The sequence below is a fragment of the Sorex fumeus genome, unplaced genomic scaffold, assembly GCF_029834395.1.
Source record: "Sorex fumeus unplaced genomic scaffold, SorFum_2.1 ptg000003l, whole genome shotgun sequence".
Lineage (NCBI taxonomy): Eukaryota > Metazoa > Chordata > Mammalia > Eulipotyphla > Soricidae > Sorex > Sorex fumeus.
In genome coordinates, this window is record NW_026606060.1 from 43,827,717 (window position 1) to 43,845,517 (window position 17,801).

General features: G+C 39.3%; 1 protein-coding gene across 1 annotated transcript in view; it reads left to right on the top strand.

The window, feature by feature from the left end:
* The window catches only part of CFAP54 (cilia and flagella associated protein 54), a 363,910-nt gene that overhangs the window by 165,377 nt on the left and 180,732 nt on the right, over positions 1-17,801 (top strand). The window contains exons 38-40 of the mRNA XM_056119478.1: positions 283-506; positions 607-742; positions 5,309-5,417. Coding sequence (XP_055975453.1) covers positions 283-506; positions 607-742; positions 5,309-5,417 — 469 coding nt within the window. The remainder of the gene's footprint in view (positions 1-282; positions 507-606; positions 743-5,308; positions 5,418-17,801) is intronic.

Here is a 17,801-nt window from a genome sequence, read left to right on the forward strand (position 1 = left end):
TGGGCTATACGGCAGTGCTCAGGGGTTACTCCTGATTCTGCACTCAGGAATCACTCCTGGTAGGAAACCAAATGGGGTTCCAGGAATTGAACCTGGGTCAGCCACATGCAAGGCATGCACCCTACCTGCTGTACTATTGCAATTGGTTAACGTTAACTCATGATAAGAAAAAAACATGTTTTATTTTATTCTTTTATGTACCCAGCCTTGATAATTTTATCATTTGATTTTTATAAAAAGTTAGAAATAGAATTCAAAATCACAATTATTTTCAATATGCAGGTTATGGAAGAAAAGGAAGAGTTCAGTGTTCCCAGCTGCTATGGAAATATTAGGACTGATAATGGTGGTTCTAGCCTTTCGTTTGAGCAACCTCTGGATGATGTGAATATGGTTGACTTGAAATGGATCCGCGACTTTGTATTAAAATCTCTGGAACTTTTGTATCAAGTGGAAAAATGGGAAACATTAGTATCAATTGCCATGCAGTTCAATGCCATTTCACAGTAAGTACTGCCAGTAGGGCCGAAAATGACAGACTTCATTGGGAAAAGATGGGTTTTCACTAATGTTTGCTATTTTTTGTGCATTTTTACACCTGTCTAGTGAGAGATACACAGAACAAGTGACACCACTCTTGGTGTATGCACAGCACCAGCTTCTCCTAAGAATGAACAGGTTGAAAGGCCCAGATATTACCCAACAAGCTTGTGTGAGATATGAAGCTGAACATGGAGAGAAGGTGAATGTGACTATTATTTATACAATTGTGATTTATAATTAGAAAACATAAAATTCAAAGATTTAGGAATAAGATAAGAGCTATTATTGCCACTTAAGCATTTATCATTCAAATCAACTTCCTTCCTTCCTTCCTTCCTTCCTTCCTTCCTTCCTTCCTCCCTCCCTCCCTCCCTCCCTCCATCCCTCCCTTCCATCACCTTTCCTATCCCCAGAGGTGTTGGCTCTATGTTCAGGGGTTACTCCTTGCAGTGCTTGGGAGACCATATGCTGTGTTGGATATCAAACCCAGGTTTGATGCAGATCAAGTGCCTGACCCCAAGCATGTTTTGTTTTCCTATAATGGAATTTACTTTAAAAATGAAATAAGAGGAAAAAAGTAATTTTAGGTCAAGACTTTAATTTTTTATATTATTGTATTTATACCACCATGATAAAAATATAATTAAAAACATTTTCATAGAGGAGTTGCTTCCTAAAGACGTCGCTTGTTTGCTAACATTCTATGAAAATCATGACATAGATTTGCATTAGGTGGAAGAAAGAAAAAAGCAAAATATCTCATTTATCATTATAACAGACACATATTGACATCTGTTCTCAGATGTTCTGCTGTTGTTACATGTATCTGTGAGCTGCCCAAGGGTCCCTGCAGGCAAAAAGGCTGAACTCTAATTCTCAGCCCCCCACACCAGGCCATGTGTGCATGTCAAGTTGCAGCCAAACAATGAGGATCCCATATTTTTCCTCACATAGGTTCCTTACGGTACAGAGGCAGCCTGGCCTCCTGCATGTTGTCTGCGGCTAAATAAAGTCTGAAGTTCTTAATGGAGTTTCATTTCAGAGGGGTAGGGTAGGACCAGATAACACATGTGTAAACAGGTAGAGAAATTCTAGATCATTATAAATTTTCTGAAGAAAGTGTACCAATGGGATAGAAATAGATTGAGGTGGGAGGTGATGACCAACAGGGGTGATCAGGAAGGTGGAAGTATCTCATGAGAAACCATGCAAAAGGAAGACCAAGGGCAAAACCCCTGAGGTGGGACAGAAACGGCACCCGAATGACAGCAGTGTGAGGGCCAAGGCAAGGAAAAGAGAGGAGGTGGCTCCTTCCGAAGTTTTATTTGCTTCTGCTCCTTCCCCCATTGTCTGAATATTAGTGTGTCCCAGGTCTCTCTTTTTGGCTCCCCTATCTTCTCTAATCACATACTCTCTTGCAGAGAGTGAATTCAGTCTTGTCTCTAAATACAATCTTTTATTTTTAAAAATTTGGGGGCCACATGGGTGGTGCCCAGGGCTTACTTCTGGCTCTGTGCTCAATAATCACTACTGGTGGGCTCAGGGGACCACATGGGACTGAATTTGGGTCAGCCATGTACAGGGCAAATGCCTTACCCAGTGTACTATTTCTTTGGTCCCCGAGTCTTTATGATAATGACTGTTAAAATTATACCTCCAGGTTAGACCTTATCTTTAATTTTGTATTGATATATTAGACTGCTTAAGTCAGTCAGAATTTGATCAGAGAAGCATGATTAGTAATATATCTAACTAACCATTTACTCATCACCTATGTCTCACATATTATAGCATATTATTATAAAGATCCGTCACAAGGAATCGGCTTATATGGTCAGAGGAACTTCGTAGAAAGAAGTAAAACCCTCAGGGCAGGCATTAGAATCATATGCAGGAAGGGACCCTATAGGTATCGCCAGTAGCTGTGATATTGATAACAGGCCCTTAGTGAGAAGGGAAGAAGGAAGAAAGAAGCATTGTAGGGAATCAGGCTTCTATTTGGAGTTTAGAATCTGGTGACCAGGATGTAGAATGTCTTGTCCCCAAATCATGAGACCCTGGTATATGATTGTGCATATACATACACTTCTTGCCAGTTGTCTGTTGTCTCTCTGCCTATATTGCATGACCTATAAATGATGGTTTTTATTTTCCTTCCACCAATGTCTCCAATTTTCTGTCCACCTCCCAAGCCTCCCCCCTTAGCAAGTACAAACATATTTACCTCATATTGCCTGTTACAAAAAATAGCAAACAGAATTGTGAAAAAATAGATCAATACAGAGCAATTTCTGATAATTCTTATATCTTGTAATGGTGTTAGTGAAGTCATTGGGGATTTACTGATCTGGTGGATTCTATTTGAACTTTCTGTGTAAGAACAATAACACACTGCTCATTGAACTTGGTGGGCTTCGATGCAACTTTCCCATCAAATTTTCTCTGCTCCTACTGGGCTGTCAGTACTATGAAATTTGGACAGCTTTGTATGCTGCCAGGCCATGCACTCCTGGAGTTGTAGAGCTAACACCTCTGGGGATAGAAAAGAGGGTGGAAAGGAGGGAGAGAAGGAAAGAGGGGAGGGAGGGAGGGAAGGAGGAAGGGAGGGAGGGAGGAAGGAAGGAAGGAAGGAAGGAAGGAAGGAAGGAAGGAAGGAAAGAAGGAAGGAGGGAAAGAGGGAAGGAGGGAAGGGAGAGAGGGAATGAGGGAGGGAGAGAGAGGGAGGGAGGGAAGGAAGGGAAGGAAGGGAATAAAGGAAGGAAGGAAGGGAGGGAGGGAGGGAGGGAGGAAGGGAGGAAGGAAGGAAGGAAGGAAGGAAGGAAGGAGGGAAGGAGGGAAGGGAGAGAGGGAATGAGGGAGGGAGGGAAGGAAGGGAAGGAAGGGAAGAAAGGAAGGAAGGAAGGAAGGAGGAAAGGAAGGAAGGAAGGAAGGAAGGAAGGAAGGAAGGAAGGAAGGAAGGAAGGAAGGAAGGAAGTTGTAGAGTTGTAGAGCTGGGAAAATTTGGAGACTTGGTTTCCTGATGAGGTTCAGTTGTGGAGCTGGGCTGTTACTATGCCAGAAGATATTAGATCTGGGTGCAGGGTTTTTGGCCTTCTACAGGGAAGGGAATCTGCTGCCCTCCATTTAGAGAAGACCCAGAATTTTCAACCTAGAGACAGTCTACCTGGAATAGTTTAGCAGCTTGGAATTTTTTCCAAGATACTTATATTAAAAAATAATTTGTTAAGATTTAATTAGAGAATTGTGATATACATAGTTATTAGTAGTTAGAGGCTCTTTCAGGGTCTCCAACTATTAAAGACCCAGAAAAAGCCTCCATCATTGTTAAAGACGAGTAAGGAGAGGCTGCTAAAATCTCAGGGCTGAGACGAATAGAGATGTTACTGGTGCCTGCTTGAGTAAATCAACGAACAATGGGATGACAGTGATGACAGTGATTAATAATTGAGTTTTAGACATATAATCTTCTAGCACCACCAGTGTATCTCCCCTTGGGCCTTGGCAGAGAGAAGTTCCCACCCCTGAGTGTAGAATGTCAGTATGCCAAGGATTCACTTCATTAGGTCAGGCCCACTGAGGATAGATAAGATAAATTGAGATTATTGGGGGATTTTAATTATCTGCAAAATCCTTTCACAATGGCACCAGATAAGTGTTGAATGAATAACTGGAATGAGGTATATGTATGTGACAAAATGGTTGCTTCCTTTTGTCTTCATAGCACAAAAACTAGTTAAACATTTGAAATGCAGGGAAATACCTCTCAATATCATATTGATTTTTCTCTCAATTTTCCTAGTCTTTATTAAATGTCACCACCTCCAGGAGGGCTTCCTTTACTATCTGTTTAAAGTTAGGTGCCTGCTTGCTCCATTTCTCTTGGCAGCACCTAGAACTCTCTAGTGTACTGAAGAATTTACTGCTCTATTTTATGTTTGTGTCTCTAAAGCTGATGAAATCAGTTCGCTGAAAATAAGGATTTTTGTTTTTTCTTTTCTATTTTGTTCTCTGTAAACCTGTCTTTGGAGCATAGCACATAATAGGGCTTCAGGATGAAGAGATGTTCAGTGAAGCTGGAGAGGTGGGAGATGAGGTCAAATAGGCATATTAGATTGTAGGAAGGAATTTGTCTTTTCTGAGACTCTTTGCATCTAACTGTGGAGTATCTGCCTAAAGGGACAATGAAGAACCAGCATCTACACCAGATTGAGGTTTTAGGGGAGTCATATTTTGAAAGAGATTTTATTTAAAATCAAGAGTAGGGAAACAGAGAAGATGATCTTGGACCTTTTAAAAAACTTTCTTCTATCTATTTTTTTAATATAATTTTAAGGTCTAGAAGATAAATTTTGAGAAGACTTCAGAGAAAGTTAGGTCTATAAAACTTCATTGGAGAAGTTTAAATAGCATTAATTATGAGTAGGGCAGAAAAACTACCATTGGAAAGGCAACCTATATTTTAAATATGCTTTTACTTACATAATGGAAGATATATTTAGACTAGTGAATTTACAAAATATCAGAAAATTGTATTCTAATTGCTCTACAGAATTTTGATGATGCTCTTCCAGCTGTGTTATACAAAAGAAATATGAAAATTATAGCTGCTGTTTTTCTTAAAAGTTCTCATGATTGACTGCTACTCTGTTAGTTTTTATCCAAAGTCTCATTTTATACTCCTTCTCTTTGTCATAAGTGAAAAATAAGGTAAACATTTCAAGTAAGCCAAATTTGTAGCTATATAAATAATTTTTCCTTTTTAAAGATAACTTACAAGAATTTCATTGGAAAGCAATTTAAGATTAGGCCTTCAATCAAGAAAGAGTTATCGCCAGCAACCATCAAAGAAGTTACACAAGATTTTATCTATTCAGGTCAGAACAAAGTTTGCCATGAATCATTTTGTGTTTTATTTAAATCAGCTTTGGTATTATTTTTTTGCAGGTCAAGTCTTCCAGAATTAAAATGTTTGCAAAAATCTCTATTGCAGGATTATTTGATTGGAAAGAATTTATTTGATAATTACCATCATGTGTTACTCTACATGACATTTAGGGGTAATTAAAGCATATTTTTCGGCTGGATATCTAGTATGGGAATTAAGGCACTTGCATTAGAGCCAGCCTTTACCCCCCTTTATTTATTGAATCACAGCAAATTACAAAGTTACAAAGGTATTCATAGTTGAGTTTCAGGAGTACAGTATTTCAACACCAATCCATTCACCAGTGTCCACTTCCTTCCACCAGTGTCCCCAGTTTCTTTCCCATCTCCTAGCCAGCCTCCATGGTAGACCTTTTTTCTTTTTCATTTTTCCCAGTTATGGTGTATGGTTTATAATACAGTTTCCGATAGGGTGTCATGCATATCAGTTTACCTCCTTTTAGCACCAGAGGAGTAGAATTGAAAATTCAGTAACATATCATATTAATTAATATCCAAGATATATAAAGCACTAGTAGAACTTTACAAGAAATATACATCCAATCCTATTGAAAAATAGAGACAAGAGATGAACAGGAGCTTCCTCAAAGAAGAAATTGTGTCTATATCACTAATTGATAGCCTCTTTTTGATCCCTGGCATTGTAGATGGTTGTCAAGCTCTGACAGGAGTGATCCTTGAACTCAGTACTAAGAGTAAGAACTGAGAATGCTGGACATGACCCCAAACTAAACCAAAACAAACTTAAAAAGTCTTCATTAATTTAATTAATAAACTAAAGAAACAAGAGAAGGGAAAATTGATGGGAAACATAGAAATGAGAATTTTTCAAATTGCCCTTTTGTTTTGGGCCATGCCAGGCACTTTTCAGAACTTACTCCTGACTCTGCACCGAGGAATTGCTCCTGGCAGGCTTGGGGGATCATATGGGCTATAGGAGATCCAACCTGGGTTTGCCTTGTGCAAGGCAAGCTTCCTATCCATTGTACTATTGAACGACTTTTTGCTGTTTTTTTGTTGTTCTGTGTTGACTCCTGAATAAATTACATTTCTGTAATCAGTATGGATTTGTCTCATATTGATTTGTTAAGTTGAAGTTCTTTGAACTAGAATGCAAAAAAAATTATTTTAAGCTGAGAGGACTTCTTGGGATACTGTGGCAAGGAAGTTGGTAGGAATGGGGCAATGGAAGAATGTGGAATTGAAGTAATCCATTCTTTCAGTTCCATTTTTTGTGATGTCTCTGGTGTAGAAAGAGATATACATATATATCTTTATACAAGTATAAATATATATCCTTTGAATATTCATTTGAAATACTAGGATTCTTTTGTATGTTATCAATTTGTTTTCAGTATGAATGGCATATATTTGTTTATATACTCTCATTCATCCACTGGGTGGTTAGGCAGTCATTCAGCCATTCAGCAAACACTTACTGAAGATCTAGCTTATGTTCAGTGCTCTATTAAGTACTGAGGATACAAAGATGTACAAGGCATGTAATCCAGCATGTCCCAGCATGTTATCTAGGAGTTTCTAGCCCAAATGAAGGAAACTAATAAATAAACCAGATATAGTAGTGTAAAACAATCACATTTGTAGTAGTACTCTCACTGCTATAAAGAATATAGTTAATAGTCACTGCTTTTTACAGATTGCATGTAATTTAGTGGAGCCAACAAAAGGAAAAGGCAAAAGCTGCTCAAGTTATAAAGGTTGGCAGGAGTAAGATAATGTTGGAAGCCAGGACCAAGAGATTTGACATCTGTCTGCAGAATGGAGGGTCTCTAGTTAAAAGAATTGGAGAAAGAAAGAAAGAAAAAGAGGCACATATATTTTCTTGAAAGAAGCTTCAGTAGCAACCTGGGGAAATCTGTTCAAAAACAACTCTAGGGAAGAAACTTCTGCTATTTTGTGTGTTGTAGATACAAACGAAGGCCTGAAAAGTAAGAAGAGAGAGTGGACAGCTATGAGATAAAGGTAGAAGTTACCCACAGGAGAGATGGATGCTGGGTATCACAGGGATGGCTGAGGACAGAGAAAGTTCAACCTGCTCTAATTTCTACCTAGATGGATGTAAATGTCTTCCTTTTGACAGGAAAACTTAAAGAAGTGACATATGAGAGCACAAATTACTTTGAAATTATAGTTTGAATTGCCTACCTGAGAAGTGAATGGAATAATCTAGTATGTGGTTGTCCTAGTACTCAGAAGGGATTATGTATTAGCCTTCAATATAGTATTGGTAGCGGCTAAAATTGGGAGCTTATATAAAATAATACAGAGTGATGTAGAACATAGGCCTAAGTGAGTATAATCTCTTGGAGAATTCCAGTGTCTAAGAAAGAAACCTTGAGAATCAAAAAGGGCTAATCTATTAGCAGTAACAGATAGCTCCTACACATCACTGCCACAGCACAGGGAAAAGTCTGGGGCTCATGCTACAATGCTCAAAGAAACTGAGCACTGAACTCATGCTCATCCTGGGGTATGGACTCATCTTGGCATACATTTCCATCCCTGTTTCCATTACAGGAAGCAGAACCTTAATATAACCTCCACCCCCTGACAGGAGAGTTGTCTTCTGAGGCACATGTGACTGAGTCTTTGAAACCCATCATGTGAGCATATAATATATGCTTAATGTGAAGACTTTACATGATTTGTATTATTTCATTATTACAATGTCTCCAAGAATTCTTATTAAGCACTACACACCAGTCACTCTTATAAATGCACTGTAACTATTTTCTTTTTTCCTTTTTTTTTCTTTTTATTAGTGAAACACCATGAAGTACAGTTGTAGATTTACATTTTTTTGTGCTTGGGTTTCGATTATACAATGATCAAATACCCATCCCTCCATCAGTGCCCACTTTCCACCACCATGGATAATATCCCTCCCACCGCCCCCCATCCCACCCTGCCTCTGTGGCAGGGCATTCCCTTTTGTTCTCTCTCTCCTTTTGGGTGTTGTGGTCTGCAAAAGAGGCATTGAGTGGCAAACATGTTCAGTCCATAGTCTACTTTCAACATGCATCTCCCCTCCTGGGAGGATCCTCCAGACACCCTTTATTTGGTGCTCCCTTCTCTATCTGAGCTGCCCTTTCCCCTAGAATGCCCGGCTGGCCTCTAAGATATGGAGTAATCCTCCTGGTGCTGATCTCAGCTATTCTTGGGTATCAATCTCATATTTTGTTACTTTATATCCCCCAGATGAATGCAATCTTTCTATGTCTATCCCTCTCTTTCTGACTCATTTCGCTTAGCATGATACTTTCCATGTTGTACCACTTGTATGTAAATTTTATGACTTCATCTTTCCTAACAGCTACATAGTACTCCACTGTGTAGATGTACCAAAGTTTCTTTAACCAGTCATCTGTTCTTGGGCATTCAGGTTTCTTCCAGTTTCTGGCTATTGTAAAGAGTGCTGCAATGAACAAACAAGTGCAGATGTCACTTCGACTATACATTTTTTCCTCTCTGGGATATATTCCCAGGAGTGGTATTGCTGGGTCAAATGGGAGCTCAATTTCTAAGTTTTTGAGAATTGTCCATACTGTTTTCCAGAAGGGCTGAACCAGTAGGCATTCCCACCAACAGTGAAGGAGTGTCCCCTTCTTGCCACATCTGTGCCAGCATCGGTTGCTTTTGTTCTTTTGAATGTGGGCCAGTCTCTGAGGTGTGAGATGGTATCTCATTGTGGTTTTGATCTGCATCTCCCTGATGATTAATGATGTAGAGCATTTTCTCATGTGCTTTTTTCCATTCGGATTTCTTCTTTGAGAAAGTTTCTGTTCATTTCATTGCCCCATTTTTGGATGGGGTTGGATGTTTTCTTCTTGTGGAGTTTAACCAGTACTTTGTATATCCTTGATATCAACCCCTTGTCAGATGTGTATTCGGCAAATATCCTTTCCCATTCTGTAGACTGTCTTTGTATTTTGATCACTGTTTCTTTTGAGGTGCAGTAGCTTCTTAGTTTAAGATAGTCCCATTTATCTATCTCTGTTTTCACTTCCTCGGCCAGTGGCATGACATTTTTGAAGATACCATTAGCTTCAATGTCATGGAGCGTTTTGCCGACTTTGTCTTCAATGTACCTTATGTTTTCTGGTCTGAAGTTGAGATCTTTAATCCATTTTGATCTTACTTTTGTACACGGTTTTAGGCAGAGTTCTGAGCTCATTTTTTGCATGTAGCCGTCCAGTGATGCCAGCACAATTTGTTAAAGAGGCTTTCCCTGCTCCACTTCACTTTTCTTGCCCCCTTATCGAAGATTAGATGATCCTGTGATTGAGGGGAGATGTCAGTGTATTCAACCCTGTTCCATTGGTCTGCAGTTCTGCCTTTGTTCCAGTACCATGCTGTTTTAATTATTACTGCTTTGTAGTAGAGCTTAAAGTTAGGGAGGTTGATTCCTCCCATTTTCTTTTTCCCAAGAATTGCTTTAGCTATTCGTGGGGGCTTATTGTTCCATATAAATTTCAGGAGTGTTTGCTCCATTTCTTTGAAGAATGTCATGGGTATCCTTATAGGGATTGCATTGAATTTATACAATGCTTTCAGTTGTAACTATTTTTTTACAACAAACTAATGAGATAGCTTGTTATTGTCTCTATTTTTTCTTTACAGGCAGTAAAATAGTTTTTATTTTGTTCTGTATTTTACAATTTTGTGTTCATGATTTTCATGTAAACCACACCCTATCTCTTAAAGGATGTATCTTGAAAATGACACCCTTTAATTCTGCTGCCATTTAGTTCATCAAATATTACATGACCCCATCTTTCTTCAAAAATGGAGGGAAGTGGGATTCTAGTCTGTCTATTGAGGATAAAGAGGTGCAGAGTCTGTGAAGAACCCTAATGCCCATCACAGGAGTAAACAGGGGAAGAACAGAATTGGAAAGAGATTGGAACCTGTTTTAAGAGATCAGGGAAGAGAACTATAACTTATTAGAGTGACAGAAGCATGGCCAAAGCAAGAGAAGAATTTGAGGAAAAATCAACAGAGAGAGGTCATATAGATGAAAGCAGGGTCATGTGAGTAGGAACTCAATATCTATTGTGCTTGAAGAATCATTGTCACTGACCTTTTTGCTATGACACCATATGATCTTGCTGTAGCTGTTTCTCTTTCTTAATACTCTTCTCTTGTCTGTCTCTCTGAAAAATCTCAAAGCTCCTGCAAGTCTATCTGTACATCTCATCTTTTCAATGGCTCATAGTCAGGCCTTTCTACTTAAAATTGAACCTTTCTTGTTTCCTTCCAGTATTTATTCTACTAGCCGCTTGCTTTTTGGTCAGAATCAACTCCCACAACTATTTTGTTTGTTTCATATTGTGTTTATTTATAATTAATCGGTTTCCTGATAAAATATTAGTGCTGTGCATCATATATATTTGTTGAATGAATGCTTTTTGTTATGAATATTAGTAGCTTCAAAGAAATGCTGGGAAAGAAAGCAGAAGCATGTTGAATGGTGAAAGTTGTAGTGTTAGAAGTGCTGCCTGATTGTCACCAGGGAGAGAGCTGTTTTTCGGGAAGCTAATAGTGACAGAGAGATGGCAGCTACTAGAAGGAAACATTTCACTGAGGAGAACTATGTTTTGATTGTTTGTCTGTTTAATACAGGAGAAAGGACTTTAAAGTATAACCAGTGGAGGGGGAGTACTTAGAGACTAGTATTTTATAGGGAAAGCCTTTAGGGAATAAAAAGGCGCAAAATTGATACTGGGGCTTCACTTCAGAGAGGAGAGTGGAGCTTACCAAATGCTGTGGCAGAAAAGCAGTGTGAGAACTGGCTCCAGAATAGGGAAGTCTATTGGTGCTAAGAATAGGCATTGAAAGGGTTCTTCTGGAAGAACTGATGATTTTCTTAGGGACTTCCTTAATATACTGTGCTGGGAACATCTTTTAGATTGATCTGATGGGATATTTCAAAAGGGATGTAGGAGAGTAGACTGGCCATTAAGGGAGACAGAAGAAAGGAAAATAGATATGTCCCAGAGATGTGTGCATGTGTGGTTGAGTGAGCTTCGTCACTACAAGCTCCTAGGCTTTATTTCTAATGACAAATCAAATTATATTCTCATAGTAAACAGTAGGAATTCCAATATAAAACTGGAATTCTTCCTTACCTTGTCCTTTTCTGTTGAGCTTCCAAAGAACCCCTAACTAGAAATCCATCACTGAGAATTTGATTTATATAATCTCCTCTTCTCTAAAATAAGCTAGAAACAAATGTAAGAAAATATGTCAAGAATTCTTGTCATCAAATAATTATTAATATATAAAAGGGAAAAGAGGAGCTGGAATGATAGTATAACGGGTAGGGTATTTGCCTTGCATGTGGCCAACCCGGGTTCGATTCCCAGCATCCCATATGGTCCCCCAAATAATTACTGAGTGTGGAGCCAGGAGTAACCCCTGAGCATCGCTGGGTATGACCCAAAAAGAAAAAAATAAAAGGGAAAAGAAAACAAATCTTACCTTGTAAGATTTTAGACCATGTGACTAGGTATACTCTCAGATGCACTGTCACTGTCACTGTTCTCCCGTTGTTCATCAATTTGCTCGAGCGGGCCCAGTAACGTCTCCATTGGAGACTTTTGTTGTTACTGTGTTTGGCATATCGAATACATCATGGGTAGTTTGCCAGGCTCTGCCGTGTGGGCGAGATACTCTCGGTAGCTTGCCGGGCTCTCCGAGAGGAGCGGAGGAATCGAACTCGGGTCGGCCATGTTGGCTGCATGCAAGGCAAATGCCCTACAGCTGTGCTATCGCTCCAGCCCATCAGATTAAAGATGTTGGAAAAGCACTTTGCTTGCCTGTTGTTAAAGTCACATTTGGAAAACAAAATATGGTGAGTGATAGGACAGAAAGGAAGGTAGGTAGAATCCACTGGCAGTTGAATCTTTGGAGTAATTCTCAGTAGGAGTAGTTTAGTAATTTTGAGCAATGGTTAGAGAAAGAAACAATCTTTAAATTGTAAGTCATAATTTATTGTTACAGCACATTATTTAGCACTTTTTCCATTGTTAGTTTCTTTAATTTTTACAATCTTGGAAAGTAGATATTGTGCTTGTAAATGAGGAAATTGAACATTACTTAAGAGTAGTGAGCCTGTGACTCCAAATTTGGTCTGTCTGATGGATAAACCACAGAGACACTAGGCCTGGTTATCATTTCCCCTTCTCATTTAAGACTTTATGTTTAATACCCATGGAAAGTTCTTCTGTGTATCACATTGGGTGGGAGATATTTTATCTGATTGTGATACTATAATCATTTTTCTGTGATCTTGAATGCTAATTATAGGTCTTTCTTGGATTCATTACAGTTAGTCTTTGCATCTAACTCCTAACTATTTCTTGAGATCCTCTGAGACTGAGACCTACACTTGATTTGGCAGTCTTTTAAGGTGCAGAATTTTATTCAGAATCCTGAGCTCAAATCATTAGCATGTTTATAGACATGTGGGGCCTTAATTATGCCTCTGTGACATGTTTGCAATTCTTTTAAAAGACCAAGTGTACTCTTGATGGTTGCCACACAACATTTTTGCTTTAAAGCACTGGAGGGTTTCTTTTTTCTTTTCTTATCTTTTTTTTTTGCATCACAGTTTGGTGGTAATGCTTTATACATTTAATTCTTCAGAACAGATATTGTAATGCTCCAGTGCCTACGAACATTTGATGTTCTCATTATTTAACAGCATTCTGTTCTCCCTCTAACTATTTAATAATGCATATGTAATTTGGTATTGTCTCTGTAGGATTTTGGAGAAGTGAGAATACCTTGCTTTATAGATTATTTTTGGTATGGGTGAGTAGCTATCCTGCTTGTTAAACTTCATGGGGGAAATAACTATGGATGTACCTTTTTTGTAGCTGTTTTTGCATTTCTGCCTTGAATCTTTTTCTTTTTTTGACCTTATTAATATTTAAATTATCAATGAAGGTCTTCGATCTCTGGGTATGCTGAGAGTATAAACTTTTTGGCAAATGTATTGCCTCTGGATTGACTAGATTGATGTGTCTAGAAAGTGGTCCACCATCTGTCACTCCCTGCAATCCCTCCTTGATAGACCTAGCTCTCAGGAGTCATTGGCATTGCACCTTTAATGCCTACATTGGCACAGTATGAGAAATAATCATTTTCTCCTATCTGTCTCTCTTCTTCCTTTTATCTTCCTCCCTTTCCTCTACATCTTCCTTTTCTTCCCTGTTTTCCTGACCAACTTCAAACATCAAGGCTATCACTGCCTTCAAAATAGTCTTGGATTATCCATGGAATTTTTAAGGAAAGAACCTTGGGACAGGCATGTCAGGATGAAGTCTTCTCAGCTAATATGCTTCCCCAGTGCTTTGCCTCAGTGATTTCATGGAGACTGCCACAAAACCAGCCACAGAACTCTAACTGGGCTGCAAGATAAAAGGAATATGAAGGCTTGAAAGAAGGATGAATGAAAAGAAGGTAAATTAATAGTTAGGAAAAAAGCAAGGGGAAAAGGTTTATAGGCAGATATTTGATTTTAAAAAGTTTATTTTATGAGAGTTCACATTTTGTTTATTTACATATTTACTTTTGCATTTCTGGACTAAGTTTTGGCTCTTACAGGTGATACCCAGAAAGCCTAGGGGACCTACTACTAGGCCAGCCAGCTGGGCTGGTTGTTCAATGCAGTGGCCCAAGAAAGTACTGATACTTGGCCCCATGGTACTGAGATCTACCTGGTCACCCTGGTTGCTTGAGGACACCAGGAGCTGTACACTGTGATGCTTGGAGGATCATGTAGTGCGAAGAGTCAAACCTACATTGATAGAATAACTGTGGTATCTCCAGATGCTCCTACTGCCTTTTACACACATTGTCTAGTCAATCCAGAGACAATAATAAAATACATTTGCCAAAAGGTTTTTAAATAGAACAGACATCTCTTCCTTTTCCCATCTTGCTTATCACCCCACTCAATCTTCAACATATCTTTGTGAGCTTTTATTCTACATGACAACTCCGAGAACAGAGATATGTATGTTAATTCCCCTCCTCAGTGCTTCTTGGTCTGGCAAGTTCCCAGCATGTATTTTAGAAATGTGTAGCCAAGAGACAGTGGGTGATTCCCCATCCCTGGATGGGCTAGGCATTTCATACCCTGGTCAAAATAGTGACACATGCAGATAAATAATATTATTCTAGTTTTAAGCAATTATTATTCTTTTGGTGTGGCACTGAGGACAGTGTCAGGGTTTATTCTGGACTCTGAGCTTAGGGGATGACACTTGGTGGTACTCAGGGACTATATAGTGTGCTAGGGATTGAACCCAGGCCTGCCAAGTGCAAGGCAAGCACTATCTTTTGGCCCCACTTTTAACTGATATTTAAAATGATGACATAAAGTAACTGATTGTCACAACATATTAATATTAATATTAATTCTATTCTGAGCTCACTCTTTAAGAACAAAAAGAAGGTTAAAAAAAAAAACCAATGGTGCATGCACACATGCACAGAGCTCTCAGGGAATCAATAAATACTGTGGCCTAAGTATTGGATTCTCTTAGTGTGTGATCAGGACGTGTGTCCGAGTGAGCTTGTTTCAGGCGGAAGTGCTAAATGTGGGATTTCAGCCAGGTGCTAAGTGTGACTGGAGCTTCTAGGATTTCTAGATGTTGTGTTCTATTGAAGGATGTCATTCAGGAGCTACAAAATGCATCCTTGTGGTATGGTGGAATGGGGGGAAGGGGGGTGGGAGGGATACTGGAACTGGTGGTGGTAGAGAATGGGCACTGGTGGAGGGATGGGTATTCGATCATTGTATAACTGAAACCCAGCACAAAAATTTGTAAGTCTACAACTGTACCTCATGGTGTTTCACTAATAAAAATTTAAGGAAAAAAAATAAAAACACCATACCCTAGGAGTAAAACAACAACAACAACAACAACAACAAAACACAAAAATGAACCCTTGTATTATGAATTACTTCAGGTCCTGCTTTATCTTATACCTACCTTCTATATCTTCTCCCATCAACATGCCCTGATTTATTCTTATCCCATTAACTTAAATTAGCAGGCTTTAAGTTAGGTTTTTGCCTTTTACCCAGACCTGATATCTCTTGGCAGAGTGTCTGGGGCTTGAACATTGCTTTACACCCCTCACTTACTTGGTAAAGCAAATGAAAATCCTCCAACTTCACTCTGTCTCCTTTTAAACATATGAGCAGTAACATTGCTGATCACTAATTACAGCAATGACTAATTTGTCAACCACAACTAATTTGTCAGGCTCTGTGAAGATTAATAGAAATTAACACCTGTAGAAGTGATTGTTAATAAAATGGGATAGTTTATTATTGAGAAAAATAATTATGGAGGACATGCTACATGGTCAGCCCAGCTCCAGGTATTGAATTAATACGATGCACCACATGCCCTTATGGGGTTTATAGCCTGGTGATGGGAGACAGTGAATAAATTGTAAATGGACCCAGTCAGTTGGAAGATAAGCTGAGAAGAGAAGTTAGGAATGAAATGGGCTATAGTTTAAAGTCGGATGCTCAAGGAAGGTATCCTGAAAAATTTAAAGATCAAGTCATAATCTAAAGTAACTAAGAAGCAAAACATGGGGGTGTCTGAAGGAAACATGTTCTAGCTCAAAGTGAATTCTGCTTCCAGGACCCTGAGTTGAAATCACTCCTGGTGTGGAAGGCAGGGCAGGGAGAGTGGGAAAAGAAGTGGTCAGAATGGTAATAGGAGAGTCAGTTCACATAGCACCTTATATTATAGGTCTTTGCATCAAGTGGGGAAGCCAGAGGAGGGTCTTGGGCAAAGGAGTGACACAAAATTATATAGAATTTTTTAAGTGTAGGAGTACTGCTATTTATTCAGCCACTGATTAAACTGACTGATGCAGGCATGAACTCCACCATACTTTTCAAAAAGAATTTAAATTTTATTTTCATAAAATTGTTCACAATAATTATTTGCACTCAACATTTGCATTCAATCCCACCACTTACACCTTCTCACCACCATTATTTCTAATTTTCCCACCACTACCCAAGTCTGCCCCATAGGCAGATGACAAATAATTTATTTTGTTTTGCTTGTTATGAATAGTATGAGAAGCTGTGTGGCTGAGAAAGTGTCCAAGCACTCCTGGAATTCTAAATTAAAAAAAAAATATTTGGAGTCTGGAGGAATGTCTGTGATGTGCTGCTCTCTTCTGAGATTCATCTGTGAGTCTCTGAATCATGGCTGTTAATGCATTTAAATGGCCCCCAGTGGCAGTTCTCTGCCAGGAATCAGAAGGGCGAGGAGATGGGGAAGGTCACCTATCCCCGACTCTATGAAGCCTGGAGTTTTCAGTCACTAGTACTGCATACCTGGGTTTTTCAGTGGCTTCATACTCGTGTGAAGGGCTCAGGATGAGCTTGTGAAGGTTGGCTATGAGTGTGGTAGCGATTGGATTCTGGAGATTTGTGGCTTCTGGGGTTCATTTGGGTTAGGTGGAGGAACATACCTTCCCTACTCTGAGATGCCCTGGTGAAATAAGCCTAGTGTGGGGTGGGGAGACATCTCTGCAGTGTGCTGCTGTCTTCCGAGATTCATGTTTGAGTCTCTGAATCATGGTTGATAATGAGCTTAAATGACCCGATTTTGATCTCTTTCAAAATTTATTTATAGGTCTGAAGCATGGCCGATAAGTGAGCTTGTATAGCTGAGCCAGAGGTGGTTCGTCGGTTGATTCCCACATACTTAACTTCTGGCCATTCAATTTCTTGGGAAACTTGGTCCTAAATTGTTGGGATCTGCTAGAGGCAAAGTGGTAATTTTGGGGTACCAGGAAGTGTGAAGTCATCATCAGGCTGCTGATGCACTTGCCCTGCAGGTACAGGTTAACCTGCTGTGCGGCAAAGTACCCCCTGAAATGATTTAGCTTCTAAAAGAAATTCTCTCATTGCTGTATTGAGAGCACATGGTAGGTATGGCAAGGATTTAAACAGGGAGATTGGTTAGTAGGATTCACTGCAGTTCAGAAGGAGATTCTGAAGTCTTGGCAATGTGGAAGTGAGAATGAAGAGGAGTTGCACAGAGATGATGGCACAGCAGATATTTCTGGCAAAGTGCCTGCAGGATTTTCTGTGGTTTTGATTTGGGGGGTTAAGGAAATAAGATAATTTTAGCCTTGGATCTAAACAACTGGAAAATGGAACTATTCATTAGTGAAATGTGGGAAAATTTAGGAAGATCTACAGTGGCAAAGACAACAAAAGAAAAATCATCAGATGGGACGAT